This window comes from Cornus florida, unplaced genomic scaffold, assembly GCF_030987335.1.
Source record: "Cornus florida cultivar Cherokee Brave unplaced genomic scaffold, ASM3098733v1 CherokeeBrave_3.0.0_Hap2_Chr04, whole genome shotgun sequence".
NCBI classification, from domain to species: Eukaryota; Viridiplantae; Streptophyta; class Magnoliopsida; order Cornales; family Cornaceae; genus Cornus; species Cornus florida.
Genome location: NW_026775574.1, coordinates 13,616,256 through 13,641,497, shown reverse-complemented (window position 1 = coordinate 13,641,497; position 25,242 = coordinate 13,616,256). Strand labels below are relative to the sequence as shown.

Sequence of the window (25,242 nt, the reverse complement as noted above, 5' to 3'; positions counted from 1 at the left end):
TTTTGGATGTTAGCTCAATATCTCGAAATGTTGTGTTGTGGTATTATTTTGTTTATTAGTAATAATTTCATACAACCATTTAGTGTATTTTCTAACAGCTGACTAACCTCGTACAAGTTGAAGTAAATTCCTAAAATTAGGGATAGAACTTGGGTGGGCCTTATAACCCGAGCAACCCAAGTCTTGCCTGAAAGGGATTTGGGTAAAGATTTTACTAACCCGAGCAACCCTAGTAATTTGAAACAATAAAAAATTATAACTTATATATTTTTATGACATATTATTCATACAACATATAATTAAGGTTGCAATTGGATGGTTTATTCTATGGTGGCATAATGTTATTGGTAGTTACTAACCAAGCTTGTGACCGAGGTGGTTTAAAAGTCGGGTTAAATACGGTGACTTTCCGTGAGTTTTGCCAAGTAAAATTATAATAGTTGGTGTTAGGTTAAATTTATTAGCAAAATAATTATATAAAAATAAAGTATAAAGTTTTGATACCTTTCCAAATTATAATATGAAGAAACATGAACCTACAAGTTATACAATCTCAATCTCCACATATGGAACAAGTGTGCCATCATGAAACATTTCTGGAACATTCTATGCTCTAAGAACATGTAATGGATTCAATGGATCAACACATATCTACTTAGAGGAAGAAGCATCTGGGAGGTCAACATACCTGGGCAATGCTCCATTTTGCCCCTTGTCAAGCTCGAAATTGGAAATGGCCTCAACTCCAATTTTTGGTTTGACAGTTGGTGCTCACTTGGCCCATTACACCTCAGAATCTCATCCCAGCAGAGAAATGATTCCTCCTACGATTCCGCCACATCTCTCACTACCTTTACTGCTGATTCATCATGGGCCTTCCCACCCTCAATCATAAGTCTCATTCCTGAACTGGGTAACCAAGCATTACTACCCACTCCTTGTTCACATAGGCCTGACATACTGAAATGGTCTCAATTGCTAGCACTTCGAAATCCATACACCAGAACAGATCAACTCTCCATTGACCGGCCTTAATTTGGTCACTAACTTCATTTTGTGGATGGCTTGCCATGTTCGATTTTCCACCCTAGACAGGAAACATATGCCTCATGGACAAGGCCCAAATTTATGTAAACTTTGCTCAGACATGCCTGAAGTCACATGACCATCTTTTCTTCCAATGCTCCTTTGTTCGTCCCATTTGGCCATTCATTCAAACACGTTGTGGGTTTTATAAATTTTCCTAGTGGCTTGAAATGGTTGGATGGGGATCGATTCAGTGGAATGCTAAGCCAACCAAATAAAGAGCTTCCATCTCCAAGCTAAGGTTTGCTTCGGTTGTATACAGCATTTGGTCTGAAAGGAATAGAAAAGTTATGAAAGGCAAATGGAGATTGGCTTCCTCAGTTTTGAACCAAACCCTTGATACTGTGAGATTAAAGTTGATGTGCTGCTCCTTTATTGATTCAACAATTGCTAGACACATCATCTCTGAATGGGAGCTGCCGCCGGCCACTTCCAAAGGGAAGCTCCCTGCTTGTCTCGCTGGCTCTCTGCTGCGAGTTCTAAATTAATCGATTTGGAAGAATAATGACCAACGGTTATGGTTTTTAACTCTGGGCTCTAGTCTTGTACTAGGTTGGCTTGGGTTTGGACTGGGCTCTTTGCTCATGTTTCGTCTTTGGCATTGTTGGGCCTTGGGGCCATACCCTTTTTGGGTTGTACACCTCCGCACCTAAAGTGAATGTTAGGGTGTTTTGAGAACGTACATTCTCTGTATGCATATTACATGGTGAATCTATATACTCGTACATTTGAAATTAACATTTCAAAAAAAAAAAAATTGTACACTTTTTTTTTACTTTTTAACTTCTTTTTTTTTTTTTTTTTTTTTAAATTTATTACAGTTGAGACGAGGTAAGTTTTTTGGTATTTGAAATCGACTCAAGTTGAGATATTAGTATCTTGGGTCCCAACTAGGGGTGGCAAATTACGACACGATACGAGTTAAAAGGATTTAGATTTAGCATAAATGGGTTTGGATCATAAAAGGGTTGACACGATTAACTCGTTTACTTAATCGTGTCGGGTTAGGGTTGAAGGGTTCAACCCGTGTAATCCGTTTATGACTCATTTAACTCAACATACTATAATCGTGAATATGACCTATGTAATATGTTACATGTTTAAATTCATTTACTGTCAAGTCATTTCAACATAAACCTTGTCTATGCCTTATAATTTTTTTTTTTAATTTTGAATATTTGGGTTAATTATGACAAATTTTTCAATTATTTAGTATTTAATTAAATATTAAATGTCTCATTTTGATAAACAGGTTATTAAACGGGTTAACACGTTTACCTGTTTAATAAACAGATTAGGCTAGTGTTGAAGATTCTTGACACGATTATTAAATGAATTGGGAGTAGGTTTACCTATTTAGTAAAATATCATTATATCAACATGACACGAACACAACCCACGAGCAAGAATTGCCATCTCTAGTCTCAACCCTACTTGCTGCCATGCATGCTTACCGACCCATTGTTGAAATTAAGACTGGAGGGGAAATTCTAAATATCATCTCACTACAAGAAACGGTGATATTAGGGACGAAAAAAACTGTCCCTATGGGTCCTCAAACTGTCCCTAATATCTTTTTGGGACGATTGATGCAACTGTCTCCATATGTAGTGTCCTAAAAGGTATTTAGGGACGGACTAATTGGGACGGAATAAAACTCTGTCCCAATTGAGTATTCGGGACGGAGGATCGGGACGGAATAAAATTAATTCCGTCCCAATTGAGTTTGGGACGAAAATTTACTCTGTTCCAAATAGACGGATGTTTATGCCATCTCAAATTGGCATTTGGGACGGATGATGTATCATGTTGTTTCAATTCATAGCCTGCTATATCCATCCATTCATAATCTGCTGGTTTATCCATTCATAATCTACCTGCTATATCCATTCATAATCTACTTCTACACAAACTAAATTTAATGTCAACACTAATAATAACCATTAATTAAAATCTATATAGGTAGTTCAAATCGCACTTCCAGCAATTCTCAAAACAGTACAAAAAAATATCATATATAATCATCAAAAAATTAGTTTCTAATCAAAAACTTTCTTGGCCTTGCACTTGACTTTCTTATACTGCCTTTGGACAATTTGCAAACATAGCTGAGGTGCAGCAGCTGCCACCTATTTGTGTGCCTAGCTATTAGGAAATGCTATCAAAAACTTAGTTTCTAAATTTCAATGTCTGAAATCATTGATCATGTATTGCAAGCTCAGATTGAAATGGTTGGTACGGATGACCAAATGCCCCAAACATAGGTGGCTGAGAACTATTTAAAAGACAGCCGAATGGTCCATAAGTTAACGGTTGTTGCTGCTGTTGTGGGCTACCAAATGGAGGTCCATGCGCGCCAAATTGTGTGAACATAAGCTGAGAAGACATTCTGTTTTGATTCTCCCAAGACTAGTCACAGTTGCCTTCAAATCATTTATAGACTCCATCATTCCATCACATTTTTCTCCTGCCCTATCAACCCTCCTCCTCTCAGCTTCTAATTTTGCCACCAATTCCAATGGATGAACAAATATTGCAGAATTGTCCTCGTGGAGCCTTCTTTTCCATGATCAAACCCGCGGAAATAAGTACCCTTTCCTTTTCTAGGACAATTCTCTAATATTTGTTCATCCACTGGAATTGAACTACTGGCATCCACATTAATAGATTCCTTTGATTGGGCCACCATATTATCATACATTTTGAAATGTCAATGAAGTAATTTAATAGAGAAATTGATGCAACCTAGATGAGTAATAATTTATATTGCTTTCATAAGGAAAACCAAATTTATTTGGAATTAAGGCAAAACTGAAACACTCTAACTTTATGGATGATGACAATTTTAGTTCAAATAATTGAAAAGAGTGATAAGTTTGCTATGTAATGATAAAAATTCCTCCAATAACAACATCACTAACACACAAAAACAGAGTTACGCAAACACAGAGAGGTCATGGCAAAAAAATTAAAGGCCCAAGTCACATCTCTTCTCTACTCATACATGATCAGTAAGCGCAGCCAATTAAGTAGATATGATACTAACGAAACAATGCCAGATCTATCACAAAAAAACGGAATAGTGTCTGTGACACTATGTTTATTTGATTCATGGGTTGTGGTGAAATAAAATCATCACCTGATATCAGCTTTCTGTACATCAAATGATGGAGGACTGAAGAACTGCCTCCTTTAAGCACTAAATTTCTGTGGTTAATGTCTTTAGTCAACCTAGAATGACACCTACTACTAGTATTCAAATCTGAAGTCTAGAATTCATATCAATTCGTACGGTGATGAAGGTATATTGCAAGGGGGGACTGATAAGTGATGCAGAGCAGTTGATTGAAGATATGAGTACTAGTGAATCATTTAATAGTAGTAAGTTCATTCAAACACCAAATTGTCGGGCAATTCTCAAAAAAATTCAAGGACAACGATCATGTAAAGATTTGAATGTTGAAACCAAAAAGTAACAGTTCTTATAAGAATCCCTCCCAAATCCAAAGTTGTACATATTTATGTTAAGAGAGTAACAACTTCACACAATGCAGCTAGCTTAGCTTAGTCCAAATTCCCATTTTTCTCTCACAATCCAAACCATAAACTCCATTAACCACAGTTCAAATTCAAAAATTAATTTCAAATTGTAATCTGTAAAAAAAAAAAAAAAAAAAAAAAAAAAAAAAAAAAAAAAATCAAAACTCCTAATCATTAGTATATATATGTGTATGCAGAGAGATAGAGACACAGAGAGGACTATGAAAAGTGGCAGAACTTCATGCTAAGTTAAATGATTTAAGTTCTATGAAAAGAAAAAAAAAAAAAATTTCATAACTTACATATGCTTTGCGAGCATCATCATTAATCCATCTAATCACTTCCTTGAAATGTGCATTCTTGTACATTTTGATGGTAGGTCCTATGATACGATCCTCATTCTCTTCATCACTATCTTCATCATTTAAAGTAGCTTCCTTTTGTTTCTTCATTAATTATTTTTATATATTATAAGGTACAATTGTTGAATGAAAAGAAAATAAAGAAATCTAAGTATAGTGTTAGATATTACATACCTCCTCATAATGTATAGAATACAAAACAGAATCATAGAGTTCTGTCCACAAATTCAACTATATATCACAAATGAATGGGATATTCCAAAAATATAAAGGACGGGCACTTTACATGTTCAACTAAACATTTTGAGCTAGTACAAAATTTACAAATCCATTGAATTGATAACATTTTTGGCTGTTCAAGTGGATTAGTAATGTTTGGGATTAGAGATTTTCATAAATACACGGTACACAAGTGTTGCATTCCATAACCATTGGTTACCAAAAAATTGTTAAAATAACTCAGTAATCTTTTGAAAAATAAAGCTTGAATTTGGTATTTTTAAAACTGTAAGATTAGCAATACAAAATAATAGGGATCATCGAGTCACTTGTTGAATTTAAAGTACTATTGGAAAAAAAAATGCCCAAGAAATAATTTAGTAACTAATAACAATTTAATAAATAGCTAGTAAGTCAAGCATAATTAGGGAAAAAGTCCCAGATATTGGATCAATTTTGGGTGAGCTGGGAGGCACTCTCCTAGTCGGTGTGACTTTCAGCACCACTCTAACCAATTCGTGCACACAAAGACGGGGCGTGACACCTTCTCCTTGTCAGATATATATATATATATATATATATATATATATATATAATAACTAAAAAAAAAAAAACCCTCATCTTGTGAAGCTAGAACCAAATCTGCAGAATGATGGAACCAAGTCTGCAGACTATTGTGGTACTTTGGAATTAAGGCAATTCAAGGAGAATTAATTTATTCATGTGCTTTATAGATATTTCCTGTATATTGCATCTGCAATAGACTTGTATGTTAAACCATGTTCCAAGTCCAAGATCAATCAATGAACGAGTTAGTTAAGAAAATAGCTCTACCTAATAAACTTCATGCAAATTTGATTGATAATTTTTCTCAATAGATTGTAAATCAGCTGAATGTGATTGCATATAGAATTTTTTGCAATCATAATTAACCAGAATGAACTCACAAGATCATTTACTGGAATGAACATAATCAGCATTCAAACCCACTCAAGCGAGTAGCATAACAAAAACTTTCACTATTTTTGAAACAATTAAATTATCACAAGCATGTAGGTCACAGCCTGTCATAATTAAGAGAAGAGTGAAACCTCTTCCATTTCCCAATTTTACTAAGTTACATATAGGTTTGGAGATTTAAAGGAAAAGAAAAAAATTAAAATTGATTATTATCCTTACTTCAATAAAACTAAATTTTAAAATAATATGACTAAAATAAATGTCAAAAGCATATAAAACCAAAATATCTCAATTACTTTACATCAAGTCTCTTTTTCTCTATTTCTCACCATATCAGAATTTAAAAAATGATATGTTTATTGCTTTTTTGTGTCACTAGATTAATTCATTATCAATCAGTTGAGTTAGGAGCAATTGCAGGTTGGAATGGTAGGAAAATCATGCATTTAAGCTTTAAATCAGTGTAAAGAAACTACACAGTACACGCACAAAATTGAAGACAAAAACACACAGAGAAATACAAATACACACAAAAATCCTTCAAAAGTATGAAAATATTACCTCACGCACAGAAACGCCGTGGAGAATACTGGTATGGGTTAACCCAACTGCAGTGGCCAAATACCCCAAATCCCGTAGCCAATCACCCCTCTTCTTCGTCACATCCAGTCCCAAACTGCGGCTCAACGACGGCGAGGATACAGTGACCTCTGCAACTCTTTCTCGGCGATAGCAAAGGACCAACCGATGGCAAAGGACGAAGCAATCAACACCAAACGTAGATACCCACCACAAATTCAGTCACACAAGGTGACTACACAAATGACAATTGGCCACAGCGAACAGAGGGATCGTCGAATCGGTGACCTCACTCCCAGTTCCAGCTCCGCCGAATCGGTGGCCACCACAACTCCTCTGCCTCCATCCTCTCAATCCTCTTGTTACTCTGCTTCTTCTTCCTCCGATATCGAAACCCTACAGATCTCATCGCCGCCGCACTGGCTCTACGCAGCCGCCGTATCCCCGCCGCCGTCTGATCCACCTCCTACTCCCCCACTTAGAGTGAATAACCTTCTAAGGCATCGTTTGGGTTACACCGAGAGAGGGGAGAAGAGAGATCGTGTGTGGTGGTCATTTATATTTTTCTCAAAGAAAATAAAAGAGTGAGTTATGCAATATGGTTGAAGTTTTTCACTGAACCACGATCACTTTTTGTGTTGGCATTTGCATTATGTACAGTTTACACAACAGAACACATCATTTACAAATCAACAATATAAAACGGTTGCTTAAACGATCTAAATATAATTATTGTATAAGACTAAAAATTTATTTCATAAATAATGTGAAGTATTTGCTCAGTGAGTTATTATTTCTGGTGGGCTTTGAAAAAAACTTCTTACATTTATTAATCATAAAAAAAAATAATAAAAATATAAAAATAATTACACAATTAATACAAAGTTATTGCTGTGTAGCACAAAACAGCGTAGAAAAAGATCGAGATTCTATTTCATTATCATACTTGAGTTCGAATATATATTTTTCAAACACCAACAAAAAGGCCAAAAGAAAGAAAAAGGGAATCACTAATGCTTCAAATCTTGTAAAAGAGCTTCATCTAACAATCTCTCAGCTGCATCCATCAACTGAGGACTCAATCTGAACATCAAAACACAAAACTCCATTTGATTGAGAGCGCCATCACCGTCCAAATCTCCTTCTCTCACCATATTCACTAACTCTTCATCTCTCAAATCTTGCAACCCAAGAAGAGCAGACTTCCTCTTGAGGCTCTCGAATGTAATGAGTCCCTTATCACCGTCCATCAACAACTGAAACCCGTTGCACAGCTCTCTGATCAACCCTTCACCTCCTAGCTTTTCCGCTATAATCGGTAAGAAATCTTCAAAATGAACCCCCTTTGTTGCTTCCATTGGAAAAATGGAACCTAGTAATGCTACAGATCTTAAATTGGTTGAGTGAGTTTGTGAATGTTTGTAGATACAAATTACAGACTTTATAGTGTATGCATATAAATACTAGCAGATATACTTGATGAGGTTCTAGGAAGTTGAGTCCATGAATGCCAACCAAGTCGAGGAAGTTGCATTCCTATTGTTTTTCTCTTGTGGACGCACTAAAGGAGTGTCTAATACGAGTCTAGGACGACATTGATGACGGTGTAGGGTAAATTTGTCGATAGAAAATTTATGAATGTCTAATAAGGTAGATTGGGACCAAAAGCTTTGGAATATTTTATTGAAGAATCAATTAATTTTTTATTCATGAAAAATAAGAATTGATTTCGATTTACTAATATTAAATTTATATACGACAGGGTTGTCATGTGAATGGCTTGTGATCGATGACAGGTAACACCTCCATGGAAACTTACCTGGCTGAAAACTTGAAAAGGGAATGGATTAGTCTTTACTCTTTAGATTAAGTTTGATACTTCCAAACTAAGAATTTTCCTTTTCAAGGCAGAGGAAACTGTGCTTGAAATTGCCTGGAAAAAATAAATAAATAAATAAATTGGAAACCACAAAGCAAGATCACTTCATTTGTGTAGGAAATTGCTTGGTAAAATACATGATATTTTGACCCTTTTTTCCGCATTAGTGGCACTTAGATTATTTTAAGAAGAAGAATTTTTCTATGAGCATGTTTGCAATAATTATTCAAGTGAAGTATTTCCATACTGAAACTATTGAATTTTAAGACAAAAAACTATACAATGACATAAAGCAAATATTTCAAGAGTTTATTTATCTAGAACTCATTGTTGAAGCCTACTATATTGTTGAAACCTTTCATCCTCAAATCATCAAGCTGTCTTTTCAACTCTTCCAATTCAACTGGTGCCATACGATACGGCGCCATAGAAATCGGCGCGGTACCAGGCATCAAATCAATAGTGAACTCTACTTCTCGGTGTGGAGGCAACTCCGTTAAATCTTGCGGAAGCACGTCCAGAAAATCACGAACAACTGCCGGATAATCTACTTCCGCAACACCATCTTCTTCAGCTAGAAGACTAGCCAAGAAGCAATCACTACGTCTTTTTCCACGAACTCCATACAATGACATAAGATGGGAATCACTCCAATCTCCCATGAAAAAGAAACAATCTCCCTCAGGAGTGCAAACAGTGACTTTTCCTTTGAAACAATCAATCGTGGCATGAAAGAATGCTAACCAATCCATCCCGAGAATGACATCAAAACTAGTTATCTCCAGGAGAATAAGGTCAAACACAAAAGTTCGCCCGGCGATAATAATGGAACAATCCCGCACAACTTGGCTCAAGGACACAGAAACCCCAACTGGCGTATCAACTGATAACGCCTGATCCATAAAACTGATCTCTAACCCCGATGCAAGTGCAAATAAAGATGAAATGAAGGAATGAGATGCACCATAGTCAAAGAGAATGCGAGCCCAAGAACCAAACACAGGAAAGATACCTCGAAGAACTGAAGATCCAGGAGATGCATCAGTTGGTGCAAGTGCAAAGACACGTCCCTGTGGTGCTTGTGCCTGAGAACTGCTACCCTGAATACCGGACTGTTGCACCGACACAGTAGGGGCATCCCTCCTAACAGGTCATGAACCCTGAGAAGACATAGCAAGCTGTGGTGGTGGCGGTGGTCTGGAACCTGACTGAACTGTAGCCGACTGGGACGGCCTCTGTCGTGATCCTCTGCCACTACCAGTGCCTGCTCCCAGACTAGGACAATCCCGAATCAAATGACCCTGCTGGCCACACCCATAACAAGCCCTTGGAGCTGAAGAAACTGAAGACGATCTCATGGGACAACTAGACTTGTAGTGTCCAGGCTGCTAACATTGATAACAGACAACCCCACTCTTGTTAGATCCAGCTGGCATAGGAGTGGTAGGTGCAGATCTTGCAGACTGTTGCCCCTGAAACTGAGAAGAACCACCCTTGTTCCTCTTCCAAGAAGATCCTTCCGAAGATGGTCCCACACCTCTCTTTTGCTTCCACTGCTCTCTCCTTGCATCTTTTTCTTTATTATCAGCTTCTAGCATCAATGCCCTCTCCACTGCTTCAGAATAAACTTTGATGAACTGTACCGTTATCAGCGGCCTCATTCGATCATTAAGACCAGAAACAAACTTCCGAGTCTTGTTAGCTTCATCTTTCACCATTTCTGGAGCGAAGCGAGAAAGTGAAGTGAACTTGTTCTCATATTCCGCCACTGACATGCTCCCTTGAATAAGGTTATGAAACTGGTCTTGTAACTCCCATCTTTTGGAAAGCGGAAAGTACTTCTCATAAAACAATTCCTTGAACTTATCCCAACTCATCTCCTCCACCTTGTACCGGCTCGTAACCAACTTTCACCATAGTTTGACATCCTTAGCAAACTTATAAGTAGCTAGGATGATCTTCAAATGATCCTCTGTCACATCCATTAAGGTTAGTTGAGTCTCCACTTGATCCAAGTAGTCATTCGCTACCATTGGATCCGTACTGCCCTCAAACATAACTGGTATCAACTGAGAAAACCCTTTAATGATCTTAAGACGCTTTTGAGCTGGCGTCTCCTCAACTTGAACTGTAGGTTGTGGTGCCGACTGCGACTGAGCAGTAATGGCGGCCCTCACGGCACTTTGCAACAAACGATTCAACTTCAGTGCCACAGAACCTTCACCCACTTCTACGGGTGCTTTAACATTTTCCCTTCTTGTGGGAACAACTCTTGGGGGAATTAAGTCCTTAAGAAGTGTGTTCTCATCATTTAGCTCCTCCGGATTGGAGCTAGAGTTCTCGCCAACATCACCCCTTGTTGGCCTAGAGCCAACTTCCCTTGCTTCCTCACGTCGTGACATCGTACTATAAAATGAGAAAATGGTTCAATGACATGACACTAAGGTCCACTGAAAATAACTCAACATGAAATGGCGTCATACTAACACTTAGCATACACAGCTGTGTAAGAAACAGTTTAACATTAACAAGTAAGTAAGCACGTCAGCACATAGACAGTTAAGCATGTTTCTTCAAGTAATAAGCAAGTAGCAAGTAGTCACATAAACAATGCAATCAACACCCCATGCAGGCCTCTACCCGTCGTCCTAAAAGTTTTCGAACCATCGCTCTGATACCATTAGTTGTAACGACCCTGACCCGGAGGCCCGGATCGCTACACGGGTCCTTACTCGAACCTGAGGTTACCTAGGTCCAACACGACATTTCTAAGGTCTAAACACCATTACTACTCTTGAATCACACCCACTATACACCTCATCACCCAATCCGTCATTGAACCAGTCAAACACCAGAAGAAAGAAGGAAGGATGGCCAAGCTGCTTCATTTCGGTCAACCGATGTACCATTTCGGTTGTCCGAATGAAGATCCCGAGAGCAAACAAAGAGAAGAAGGAAGCTTGATCACAAGGCTTCATTTCGGTCAACCGAAGTGGAGCTTCAGTCGTCCGAAATGAGCTTCGGTCGTCCAAACCTCTATTTCGGTCGACCAAAGTAAAGATCCCAAGGGCCAACATTTCTGTTTCGGTCGACCGATGCACCATTTTGGTCGACCAAAATGGAGATCCCGAGCCTGGATCCTAAAGCCAACCTGTTATGCTATGAGAATGGAAGGGGAAACTAGAATAGAAGCTTGGAATTGATCCGAACTCGTTTTATACAATCAAACATATGTTATCCTATACCAGGGACTAAAACATCATTGGGGCCAATTACAAGTGTTTTAACTTAACTTTACATCGTAGACATTTTACATCAAAATGGATTCAAATAGAGAGTGACATTATCATTTACAAAACCAAATGGGCTTAATACATTTCAAATCATGAGCTGTACCAAAAATGAGTTCGAGTTCTACAAAATAAATATCCCAAAAGATTCTTCAAGCGCCATTTAGATCTGGGGTGGATTATCATCCGCCAATTCTTTACTATGACCTGAAAAATGTTAGAATATGATGGGGTGAGCTATACCCTCAGTAGGTGACACTTAAGACACGTATCTTGTGTCCCCGTGAATCCAAACATAGAATAGGTCAATGGGAATGGGGATCATACAATGAAAGAATGGTATTACATAACAATTCAATCTCAAGCACAACAATGTAATGCAATGGGATGCGATGTAATGCTAATGTTGCTCCCTTTTTTATTTCGAAACCGTCACTTTCAAACTGTTAATGTAACCCCCTTTGGTAACCCCTCAGCATCGAAAGAAGGATTGGTTGCTGTCCCTAGACCGTTGGTAACCCCGCAGCGTCATCGAGGGGCCCAGACAGCTCAACCACGCTAGAGCGACTCCCTAGTTCCCTCTAGGTTATATTAACCTACCAGCCCTTTGGTAACCCCGCGGCGACCGGGTTTAAGAAAAACATTACGTCAAATCATTTTCCCAAAACTCCCCCTTTTTCATTTCAAAGTAAATTCTTTCCCTTTTCATGTCCAATGCTAATGCATGAATGCCTCAATAACATACATATGTTCATCATTCCACAATTGTCCAATTTAAGCAACATAGTATAATTCACAAGAAAAACAAGAAAGTTACAACATGCTTAATTACGGCAAGAATCTAGCATGATGGACATATAGAGAATCAACATGTGAAAATGCTCTTCACATAATCCATTTAGCACACATAATCGCATAAAATTAACAAATATACACAACACTAATCATTTAGTTAGATACTATACAAATTGAGCATGCTAAACAAACATTTAAGAGTGATCAACTCACAAAAGCACAAGAACTCATGGATTAAGAGCCCATACCTCAAGATTGGACAAAACCCTTGAAATGGGTTCTAAATTTCGAAATCCAAGGGGAGCACCAAATCTAGAATTTCTGGTACCGATACGTAGAGCTCGTCGTGCTCTCCGTTTTGCCTCAAACGGCACCTTAATCCAACAAAGATCGAGAGATAAATCAAATCTCAAAGCTTGAAACCAAATGAGAAGAAAATGAAGAGAAGAAGAAGAGAGGGAGAGAGTTACGTGGAGAGAGAGAGGAAGTGAGAAAAGTGAGGTGGTCTCTAGACCACTTGTGCATAGTGGTGGGTCCCACCACCCAATTTCTTTTCTTTTCTCTTTTTCTTTTTACATTAAATCAACACCACTCAAATACATACCACCTTAAAATGCTACATCATCACATAAATTAAAATGCACCAATTGCACATGAGCTCAACTAAATTCCTGCATGCAAAACGTGAAAGGACGAAAATACCCTTGCGTTAACAAAATTCCGAAAAAATTAAGAAATGCTGAAATTCGGAAACATTACAAAAAGGATGAAGAGAATGTGTTTCTTGATATCCCAATTGAGTCTTTGAAAGACTTTGCCTTGCCAAGTGTAAGGCCGCTCATCATTGATTTTATTTTCAAGATCGTGGATGAAAGGAACAATATCATCTCTTTCATTTCTTTTCAAGTCATTCTTTTGGAGGATGATTTCATTGTTGTAAGTGGGACATTAAATGAGAAAATGGAAAAGAGGATCAATAAGGATGTTTCATATCCAGTTTTTTATTCTTTTGATTAGTGTATTGGTCCAACGTCTTACTAGAGACATTAAACACTAGCATTCATAGAGTTTTGAACTCTATTCCTCTACCATTTCTTTTTATTATTTATTTTTATTTTTCGTTTTTGTGTACGTTCTTCTATTCATTTTTCAATCTCTATTTTTGTTACCATCATTGGGGCTTAGCATAGGGTTTTCTGCACTTTCATGTTGAAAATTGAGCATTTTGCATAAGTTCGATCGATCTCAAATGAGAGTTCGATCAATCGAACTTCATTCCTGCAGCAAACCTGCATCCAAATCACTCTCTGTCTCATCGATCCAAGAAAATCTTCAGATCTCAATTCTCAGTTAGATCGATCAGAAGACCTTCGATCGATCCAAACATCAAGTTCAATCGATCTGTAGTTTCAACACTTAGAAAAATTTTAAGCCTGCATCAACATGCATATTTCAGCTTTCTGTTAGATGGATCGAAAACATTCCTAGATCGATCTAACGTTCTTCGATCGATCTAACGTTCTTCGATCGATCCAACTTCATTATTGGATCGATCTTGAGATTCCATACTTAGAAAAAATTTCAAAACACTGCAAATTTCATACTCTCTATCCCATCGTGCGAGCATAGATCGATCATAGCTTTGCCCCTTTGACTTTTTGACTTTTTCTTTTTTCTATTTTTATTTTATTTTCTTTTTCATTTTCTTTTTTCCAAAAAAATAAAATAAATAAAAAAGACGGTTTTTCAAAGCAGCATTTCGTCTTACTAGAGACGTTAAACTTAGCACCCACATGACACATTGTATCTTTTATCTCTTGTTTCATACATGTTCATTTTCATTTTTATTTCTTTATTTTTCTTACATTTTGTTTCATTGTACATACTTTCTTCAAAAATAAATAAATAAATAAAACAAATTTTTTGCATCCCTTATTTCCTTGCATTTTCATTTCTTGCATGTTTATTTGTTTTATTTTTGTGTGTGTGTACATACTTGTTATGTCATAAAGAAAAAATGAAAAACAAAAAGTAAGAAAATTTTGTATATACTTGTGTTGTACATATTATTTTTCATTTCTTTCATTGTACAAATTCTTCCATTGCATTTTACCTTCTTTATTTTTCTTTTTATATTTTGTTTATGCATTTGATTCTTTGTTTTTCTTGCATTTTGTATATACTTGTTTTCATTAAATGAAAATATAAAAATAAAAAAAAAGTTTCACCATTGTACCCTTGTGTGTATTCATACTTTCATGCTTTAGTTATGGCTTGATCTCATATCTCTCTTTCATATTGTGTTATATTGCCTTAGATTGCATGATTTAATTATTCTTATCCCATTTGATATTTGATGTGAGTTTGCTAGTATAGTTATTCAAGTAGGTTGTTGATTCCAAATTTGGGAGAGAAGTCTTTCGAATTGGATCGCTACCGGGCTTCATGTCTACATCACCACGATATACTCTTTCCATCTTTTCCATTGTTCTCATTGTACATTGAAGACAATGTGTAGTTTAAGTTTGGGGGTAAGGTGTCTTTATTGCATTCTATTTAAGTATGAGACTTAAATGCATGATTGAGATTTGAGATTGATGTTAGCGATGATTTTGATCTTTTGAGGACTATATTACTTAAAATTTAAAAATTGCTTGACTTGAGAGTCCAATACTCCTTGTATGCCTTGTGGATGCCATTTGTAGACACTAAAATTTAGTGGGCTTTGGTTTTAATGAATGGACCCATTAAATATAGGCCTAATGTTTAAATAAATTATTTAATTTACCAGGCTTGGTCCACTTAAATTATTTAATTAGCCCAGCCCAGATAATTAAATGAAACGATAATTATTCCTAATAAAATATATTTTGAATAATTATTTTTAAGGATAATTATCACAATATAACCGGCTCGGCCCAGTTATAGTTTTATCCTTATCAGGAGATGACACGTGTCATCATCCTATTAATCCAAGAAGCCTATAAATAGAGGCCTAGAGGAAGAAAGGGAGAGGATTCAGAATTCAGAAGTCTACAAATTCAGACACAAATTCAGAATTCAGAAGTTCAGAGACTCAGAATTCAGACACAAATTCAGAATCGAAACCCAAAAGCGAAGAACATCAAGCACATCCAACAACGTGCCGTTCTTCATCAAATTCCACAGTGATTCAAGAACAAGCTCGTGCAGCCCTTGGATCCAACCAACCAAAAACAAGGAGATCGAATCAGAGGACCATTCTTTTGTTGTAAAAAATATTACAAAGGACTGTACTCCACATTCATAAATTAATAAAATTCTATTTTGCTCCATATTTTGTTTCTATTGCAGACTTACAAAATTTGTGTGTACAAATTTGTGGCACGCCCGGTGGGACTTCCTTTGCCTCTCATCTCTTTCTCTTACCATCAAGTTTCTTCTCTATCAGATTCTATGGCTCCCCCTAAGATTCAGACAGACAAGAAAGCCCAAAAGAACATCGTTATTGCAAAGGTCGACGCTAAAGCCACCATGAAAAGTGGCACGAAGACCAAATTAAGTAATGGAAGTACCTTGACGGGCCTTGTGACACGTAGCAAGTCCCGGGCGATGGCGTCATTCAAACTTCAGCAAGATGTGGTGAAAACTAATCCTGCAACACCGGCGAACGTGAAAACTCAACATGTCAAAAACCTTGACATTGTTCCAGAGGAGGCTCCACCACCAGATTCACTTCGTTCTATCTATGATGCTCACTCTAGTGTCGGTTCACCCCCAGAGTCACCACGTCAGACTTCGGAGCAATCAATCACTTCAAGGAACGTGGATTCTCAAGGCTTATCATACTCAGATGTGGTTGCTGCTATGATGACTAGAGCTGCTACGGTGGAGGAACAGCTAGCAACTATGGCTCATTCCATTGAGAACCTCAAAAAAACTATTGAAGAAAAAGACTTGCAAATCGCTACACTAATGAATAAATTGGAAGTTCAGACCTTCGGTGAAACACCAATGCCATCCGGGAATCGTGCAACTTTCACACCACCGCCGTCTGGGAAACCTACATTTTCCACAGCAATACTAACGAAGAATCCTAATTCTACAGTACAAGGTACTCACAGGGAGAATCCCAAACAGACGCCGGTGACAGAACAAGCGACCAGTCAAAACCAGACGCCGGGGATAGAACAGGCGACTGGTCAAACCAATCATACCTCTTCTTCAGTCTCTTCATTATCTGTCGAACAATTGCAAGATATAATAATGAATACAATCCGAGCTCAATATGGTGGTGTCTCACAGAGCACTCTCATGTACTCAAAGCCCTATACAAGGAGAATCAACAGTATGAGAATGTATGTAGGATACCAACCTCCGAAGATTCAGCAATTTGACGGAAAAGGTAACCCCAAGCAACACATTGCCCATTTTGTCGAGACTTGTAACAATGCCGGAACAGAGGGGGACTTACTAGTCAAACAGTTTGTCCGGTTCCTTAAAGGAAACGCGTTCGAGTGGTACACTGACCTAAAGTCAGAATCAATTGATAGTTGGGACCAGATGGAACGAGAATTCTTGAACAGGTTCTATAGCACTCGTCGTACTGTTAGTATGATAGAGTTGACTAACACGAAGCAATGGAAGGATGAGCCTGTAATCGACTACATTAATCGGTGGAGAGCCCTCAGTCTTGACTGCAATGACCGTTTGTCAGAAGTATCTGCTGTGGAGATGTGTATGCAGGGAATGCATTGGGGCCTGCTCTACATTCTGCAAGGCATAAAACCTCGCACATTTGAGGAATTGGCTACGCGTGCCCATGACATGGAGATCAGTATGAAATCCCATTACGGTAAAAGTCCCATGACTATAGAACCACGCAAAGATAAGAAGGACTGGAAGAAGGGCGACAACTCATCAAAAAATGCGGCTAAAGATTCAATGGCTATCTGAACCACCCCAATCAAGATATCTGTTAAAGATGACAAGAAGGATGATAAAAAGCCTCGCCAGTTTCAAAAGAGGGAGAGACAGCGTCCTACGCTAAAGGAGTTAGAGAAGAAAGAATACCCCTTCCCCGATTCTGATGTTCCTGGCATCTTGGAATGTTTACTTGAAAGTAAAGTTATAGAACTCCCTGAATGCAAACGTCCTCCAGAGATGGGACGCATCAACGATCCAAAATACTGCAAATATCATCGCATTATCAGTCATCCAATTGAGAAGTGTTTTATCTTTAAGGAGGTGGTGATGAATCTGGCAAAACAAGGAAAAATCTTGTTGGATACAGACGAAGTTGTAACTTCAAATCATACTACTACTACTTTGACAACCTCTGTCGTGGGGAGTGCTCGTTCTCAACCTTTAACTTCGGAGGTATCTTGCACAACTATCCAGTTTGGTTCATTGGAACCAATCCCAATCTATATTAGCCAAGAGAGTGTACGTGACATTTCAACATTTGGAAGGGTTTTTCCTCAGGATGATGAAGAAAGATGGACTCTGGTGACAAGAAAGAAACCACGGAAGCAACAAGCTGATATTTTTCAGACTAATTATTCTGACAGAGGGCAAAGGAAGAAGAAACCCCAATATCACCATAAACAGTCTGGCCATAATAGAAAATGGGTCAAGAAGACACAGTCAACTAAACACACCTCTATAAGCAAAAAGAGTCAGAAGCCTATTACTTTGCAAGAGTTCTTTCCAAAAGGATACCTAAATGACGAAGTTGTAACAACTTACATGATTTCAACTAAGAAAACAAGCCTTAATGATGAGAAGAACGAGGATCAAGATAAAGTCCAGACTGTAGAGAACCATAATACAGCCATCATTGAAAAATCTAATGATGATGAAGTGGTCAGAGGTACGTTTGAGTCATGTTGTGCACCAATTGTTTTCACGGACGAGGATCTTCAGTTGGGTTCGAAGCCGCACAATTGTCCTCTCTTCGTCGCCGGTTACATAAAAGAACGAAAAGTTACTCGTATTCTTGTTGATGGTGGCTCGGCGGTGAATCTAATGCCAAAATTTACGATGAAAAATCTTGGCATCACAATTGACGAGTTATCGCGTAGCCGTCTTATTATTCAAGGTTTTAACCAAGGATGACAGAGAGCTATCGGCATGATTCGGGAAAAGCTAACTATTGGCGAGCTCCAAGCAGAAACCTTATTCCATGTGATTGATGCAAAGACGTCCTACAATTTGTTGTTAGGAAGGCCTGGGATACATAGTAATGGCGTCATTCCATCGACTCTTCATCAGTGCTTCAAATTCTACAAAAATGGCGTACAAACGGTTGTGGCGGATCATAAGCCATTTACAGAGGCAGAATCTCATTTTACCGATGCCAAGTTCTATATCAAGCATGATACACCTTCGAAAGTGCCCATCCCAAGCCTTCCGTCTACACAAGAGATTCAATCTACAAAAGCAAAAGAAGCATTAAGTGATCCACTAGACGTTTCAGTGACAGATATTGTAAAAGTAACTAAAACGCGAGGGGTCTCGATAAAAGCACATCGGACGAAACCTATTTTAAAGTATGTTCCAAAATCTCAGCGACAAGAAGGGCAGGCACCTGTTATCGAGATAATTGAAACTAAGGAATTTAAATTAAAGATGTCACAAACCAAGGAAAAAGAAGATATGCAAAAGCTTAAAGGAGAGTAAACTCTTCCTCTCCCTAAGATTCAGAAGTCTTCGCCTTCCAAGTCTCGGTTAAAAGGGTTCATGCGGCCTTCTCAATCTATGGTTGATCATTTATCACTTCCAAAACAAAGGACCGACGAAGGATTCGATCCTAAAGTATACCAACTCTTGGCTAAGTCGGGGTATGATTTTACAAATCCTGCAAGCCTTGGAAAACTGAATGCTGAGGTCACCGGTGAGAAGGTGCACGGCCTCAATGAGACACAGAAGAAGTTGAAAGATCAAGGGCATAAAATCATTTTACCTAAGTCTGGTCTCGGTTTCGTAGCTTCTGAGCCACTTCGAATTCAAATCACAAAGAGGGATAATAAGTCAAGCACCTCATACATTGGGTTTGAAGAAGTTGAGGATGAACAAGATCAGCAGACTGGGCATAAAAAATCAGTCTTTGACCGTATAAGAGCTCCATGCGATCGAACATCTGTATTCAACAGGTTGTCAAGCCGAGAATCAAATGTTTCAAGTTCTCATATCAGCAATTTGCCTCGTAACTCTGTTTTTAACAGAATGAGCTTTCATGACCAAGGAAGAAAATCTGCACAACCTCAATCTCGAAAGTCAGTATTTTCTCGAATTGGTACTATCCATGATGCACCACTAAAAAATAGCAAGATTGTGAAGTCAGAAGAAGCTAACATCGACGTGGTGAATAATAGTGAGGTTCAGAGCCTAGTGCCTTCGCGAATGAAACGTAAGACAGAGATAGATGTCACCAATGATGTTACATTGAAAGCTCGAAGGCGAACCATTGTATTTACTAATCAATCAGCAGAAGTGGATAGAATAGAAGGCACTGGCGAATCGTCTTGTGTTACTTCATACCACATCACTATTGAAGAGGAACCTGACTGTGAACAACCAGATGATATCGAGAAAGCTCCACCAACACTAGAAGACGGGGGGCAGGCTACTGTTGATCAACTCAAAGAAATCAACTTAGGAACTGACGATCAACCCAAACCAGTTTTTTGTTAGTGCATTCTTAAACCCCTTAAAAGAAAATGATTACTTTCAATTATTGTCTGAGTACAAGGATGTCTTTACTTGGACATACAAAGAGATGCCCGGTCTTGATCCTAAAATTGCAGTGCACAATCTTGCTGTTAAACGTGGGACACGTCCGATTAAGCAGTCTCAACGTTTCTTCCGTCCAGAGCTAGTTCCAAGGATAGAGGAAGAACTCAACAAATTGATTGAAGTAGGGTTTGTCCGTGAGGTCAAATATCCAACATGGATTTCGAGCATTGTTCCAGTGAAGAAGAAAAATAGACAGATTCGAATCTGTGTGGACTTTCGTGATTTGAATGAGGCATGCCCAAAAGATGATTTTCCTCTTCCCATCCCTGAGCTCACTGTAGATGCAACCACTGGACATGAAGCTCTCTCTTTTATGGATTGTTACTCTGGGTACAATCAGATAAGAATGACTCCGAGGGACGAGGAGTTAACTGCCTTTCGCACTCCTAAAGGCATATATTGTTACAAAGTTATGCCCTTTGGACTAAAAAATACAGGACCAACATACCAGCGCGCTATGCAAAGGATCTTCGACGACATACTCCACAAGATTGTTGAATGTTATGTTGATGACTTGGTGGTTAAGACAAAAGAACGAAGAAATCATTTACAGGATTTACGTACTGTCTTTAATCGCCTTCGAAAATATCAACTTAAGATGAATCCCCTTAAATGTGCATTTGGTGAGACTTCAGGGAAATTCCTGGGATACGTCGTACGTCATCGTGGTATTGAGATTGATCCTAATAAAATTGAGGCCATTCAAAAGATGCCGCCACCAAAGAATTTACGTGAACTTAGAAGTTTACAAGGTCAACTTGCGTTCATTCGTCGGTTCATTTCAAATTTAGCAGGTCGTTGTCAGCCTTTTAACCGACTCCTAAAAAAAGATGTTCCATTTAATTGGGACCAATCATGCCAAAATGCTTTTGATAGCATCAAAAAGTACCTTCTCAATTCTCCGGTATTGGGAGCACCGGTACCTGGAAAGCCACTCATACTTTACATTGCTGCGCAAGAAGAATCGCTGGGTGCCTTACTTGCTCAGAATAATGAAGAACATAAAGAGAAGGCATTGTATTATTTAAGTCACAGACTCACCCCGACGGAGCGAAATTATCCTCCAATTGAAAAAACATGCCTCGCACTTGTCTTCGCTTCTAAGAAATTGAGGCATTATTTCTTGGCTCATACGATACATCTTGTTGCAAAGGCAGATCCTCTCAAATATGTCATGTCTAAGCCGGTCCTTTCCGGACGATTGGAGAGGTGGTCAATTTTGTTCAACGAATTTGAAATTATTTATGTGCCACGAAAAGCAGTAAAAGGACTGGTCTTAGCTGATTTCTTAGATGACCATCCTATTCCAGCCGATTGGGAAATTTCTGAAGATTTTCCTGATGAAGAAGTCTTCCTTGTGGACATCCTCCCTCCATGGATGATGTTTTTCGATGGGGCAGCACGATCAGATGGGGCTGGAGCAGGTGTAGTTTTTGTTTCTCCAAAGAGACATGTCATTCCATATTCTTTTGCACTTGCTGAAAACTGCTCAAATAATGGAACTGAGTATCAAGCCTTGATTATCGGCCTTCAAATGGCAAATGAGATGAACATCACGGACCTCGAAATATATGGAGACTCTAAGTTGGTGATCAACCAACTTCTTAAAGAATATGAGGTTAAGAAAGATGATCTAGTACCGTACCATCGTTACGCCTCTCATTTGTTAGAACGGTTTGATAGCGTCATACTAGAGCACATTCCAAGAAAAGAAAATCGGATAGCTGATGCTTTGGCAAATTTGGCTACAACATTGGCGTTAACTGATGAAGACCTGGTTGATGTTCCTGTATGTCAAAAATGGGTCTTGCCACAAGTCTTGGAGGATAAATTTGAAGAAAGTAATGTGGTTTCTTGTTAGACACAAGAGGAAGAAGACTGGAGAATCCCTATCATTGATTATCTGGAACATGGAAAGCTTCCCGAAGACCTACGCCATAAAACTGAAATACGAAGACGAGCACCTCGTTTCATCTATTACAACGATACATTGTATAGGCGTTCCTATGAGGGCCTTTTCCTTCGCTGCCTTGGAAATGATGAAGCAACGTATGCAATGAAGGAGGCACATTCTGGGATTTGTGGAGCTCATCAATCTGGTCCAAAGCTACACTTTCGCGTCAAAAGAGTGGGTTATTATTGGCCCACCATGGTCAAAGATTGCTTGGAGTATGCAAAAAGGTGTCAAGCCTGTCAATTCTATGTGAACTTCATACACCAACCACCGGAACCATTACACCCTACTGTGACATCATGGCCGTTCGATGCATGGGGATTAGATGTAGTTGGTCCTTTAGAAAAGTCTTCAAAAGGCCACTTGTATATCTTGGCTGCAACTGATTATTTTTCAAAATGGGCGGAAGATGCACCCTATAAACATGTGAAAAAGGAAACAGTGGTTGACTTCATCAAGTCTAACATTATTTATCGATATGGTGTCCCTTAATACATCATCACTGATAACGGAACAAATTTTAAAAACAGTTAGGTAACTGACCTTTGTGAGAAATTTAGATTCAAACAACGTAAATCCTCCATGTACAATGCCCCTGCAAATGGTCTCGCAGAAGCATTCAATAAGACTCTATGTGAGCTATTGAAGAAAGTAGTCAACCAAACAAAGCGAGATTGGCATGAGCGAATGGAAGAAGCATTATAGGCATACCGCACTACGCATCGGACACCTACTCAAGCAACTCCATATTCTCTGGTCTATGGCGTAGAAGCAGTTCTTCCATTGGAACAACAAATCCCATCATTAAGGAAAACCATACAAGAAGGTCTTACAAGTGAAGAAAATGCCATCTTACGTCTTCAAGAACTGGAAGCATTGGATGGAAAGAGATTAGAAGCTCAACAACAGCTAGAGTGTTATCAAGCTCGACTTTCTAAAGCGTTCAATAAGAGAGTTCAACCTCGGTCATTTCAAGTTCGAGACTTAGTATTAGCTGTTCGTAGACCGATTGTCATAAATCGCAAGGGAAATAAATTTATATCCAAATGGGATGGACCGTATGTTGTTCGCGAAGTTTATACTAACAGCGCATATTTCATTATTGATGAAGACGGAGTAAGAGTGGGGCCCATTAATGGCAAATACCTGAAGCGCTACTACCCATGAAGGCAATGCTCCTGATCGTACGAGCTTAAACTGCACTATGCTCCTGGCCTACATGAGTTAAAACTGTGATTGCAAAAAAAATAAAAAAAATTTCCTTATAAACTCCTGGCCCGCAAGAGTATAAACTGTGAACGGTGAAACAAATAAATAATGATAACATCTTTGTAAATAAAATGGAGATAATAAATCATTTGTTTTATTGCTAAAATTCAAAGTTACAACTTTGTTTTTGAAAAGAAAAAATGATGATCAATACTAAAATTCCATAGCGATAATTTCGTCACGTTCTTGCTATAATATCTCTTCCAATTGCTTCACTACTTCAAGATCGTGATTCGAGATGACGTTAGCTTCTTCTATTGATTTTCGATCTTCCCAAAGTTTGGTGATGGCTTCCTTCTTCTGAGATAACTGTGCATCCGTTGTCGATATGAGGACTTTAAGCCCTTGAGTCTCCCCTGGCTTCCTGCATTTCTTTCACTAATCTAGCTTCTTTAAATTCAGCTTCACTCAAACTAGATTGAAGTGATTCTATACGCTTAGCACCATCATCTTCTATAGACCTAACGTTGGTGAGCTGTGCATCAATACTGGCCAATCGTTAGGATTGAGAGTCTGAAGTCATCATACAGACATATAAAGAAGATGTAGCAATATAATTGGCCGCATTATTGGTATATGAGTCAATTCGCCTCTTCAAAGCTGAATGGTCTCCAGGGAGTTTTGCGAGTCCTTCATAAAGTGTTTGAAGTTTAGGTGCTCGAGACGGTATTTTATCGGTAGGAGTATCGCGTATGATATTCTTTATGAAATCAATAAAGAATAAAGCAGCACGACGATGAACATCAAGAACGATCTCTTCCGCATTGAAAATTGACATTTCAGAAGGGGCAACACGATGCAAGGGTGGACCCTGTTCTCTTAAAATCAAAGAAGGGATAACTACATGATCTTTACCAATATTTTCAACCACCTCCATAGCTTGACTAGTCACTTCAGCAACCCCCAAAACATCCGAGTGTTGACTAACTCTGCTTCTTTGTAGTGAAATCTCTGTACCTTTTCCTATCGCAGTGTCCAACTCTAAGGCAGACGGTCCATAAATAGATTCTTCACTACATGTTGGGTTAGCAACAATGACGACATCTTCCCCAAGAAATCCTTTGCTGTCTTTTATCTATTAAAAAAATAATAATAATAATAATAAATAATGGTAATTTGCAGTACAGAAAAAAGAAATATATATATATATATATATATATATATATATATATATATATATAAAATAACAGTTACCTGTATAGGTTGTGAACTGCTAGGTACCCCAGTAAAAAATTGATCAAGAGAAGTGGCAACACATTCCTGTACTGAATCAAGTCTCACTTTGTCGGTGACATGCTTCCAGTTACGATCCTCATCATAAGCTTTCACATCCTCATCTAACTCCATTGACAACTGACGACGGCGACGGTTATTGATTAGTGGTGGGACATCTTCTGCTGTTTGGTGATGGCTACTAGATCCTCCAACAACGTCACAGTCATTATGAGATTTGATAGTTAACTTTGTCACTGGCTTAGATGGGAGATTTGACTTCAGCCCCTTAATTAAAACCTTCCTGATTTTAGTTGGTTT

The 25,242-nt window shown here is 38.3% G+C and overlaps 1 protein-coding gene across 1 annotated transcript; it reads right to left on the bottom strand.

Moving 5' to 3' along the window:
- Positions 1–7,756: 7,756 nt before the first annotated feature.
- Positions 7,757–8,104, bottom strand: LOC132304736 (calcium-binding protein KRP1-like). The gene has a single exon (XM_059802461.1). The coding sequence runs from the start codon at positions 8,102–8,104 to the stop codon at positions 7,757–7,759; it is 348 nt and encodes a 115-aa protein (XP_059658444.1).
- Positions 8,105–25,242: the final 17,138 nt, after the last annotated feature.

Bases quoted from the DNA above. Each gene is read 5' to 3' on its own strand.
- LOC132304736 (XM_059802461.1), bottom strand. From the start codon at position 8,104: ATGGAAGCAACAAAGGGGGTTCATTTTGAAGATTTCTTACCGATTATA.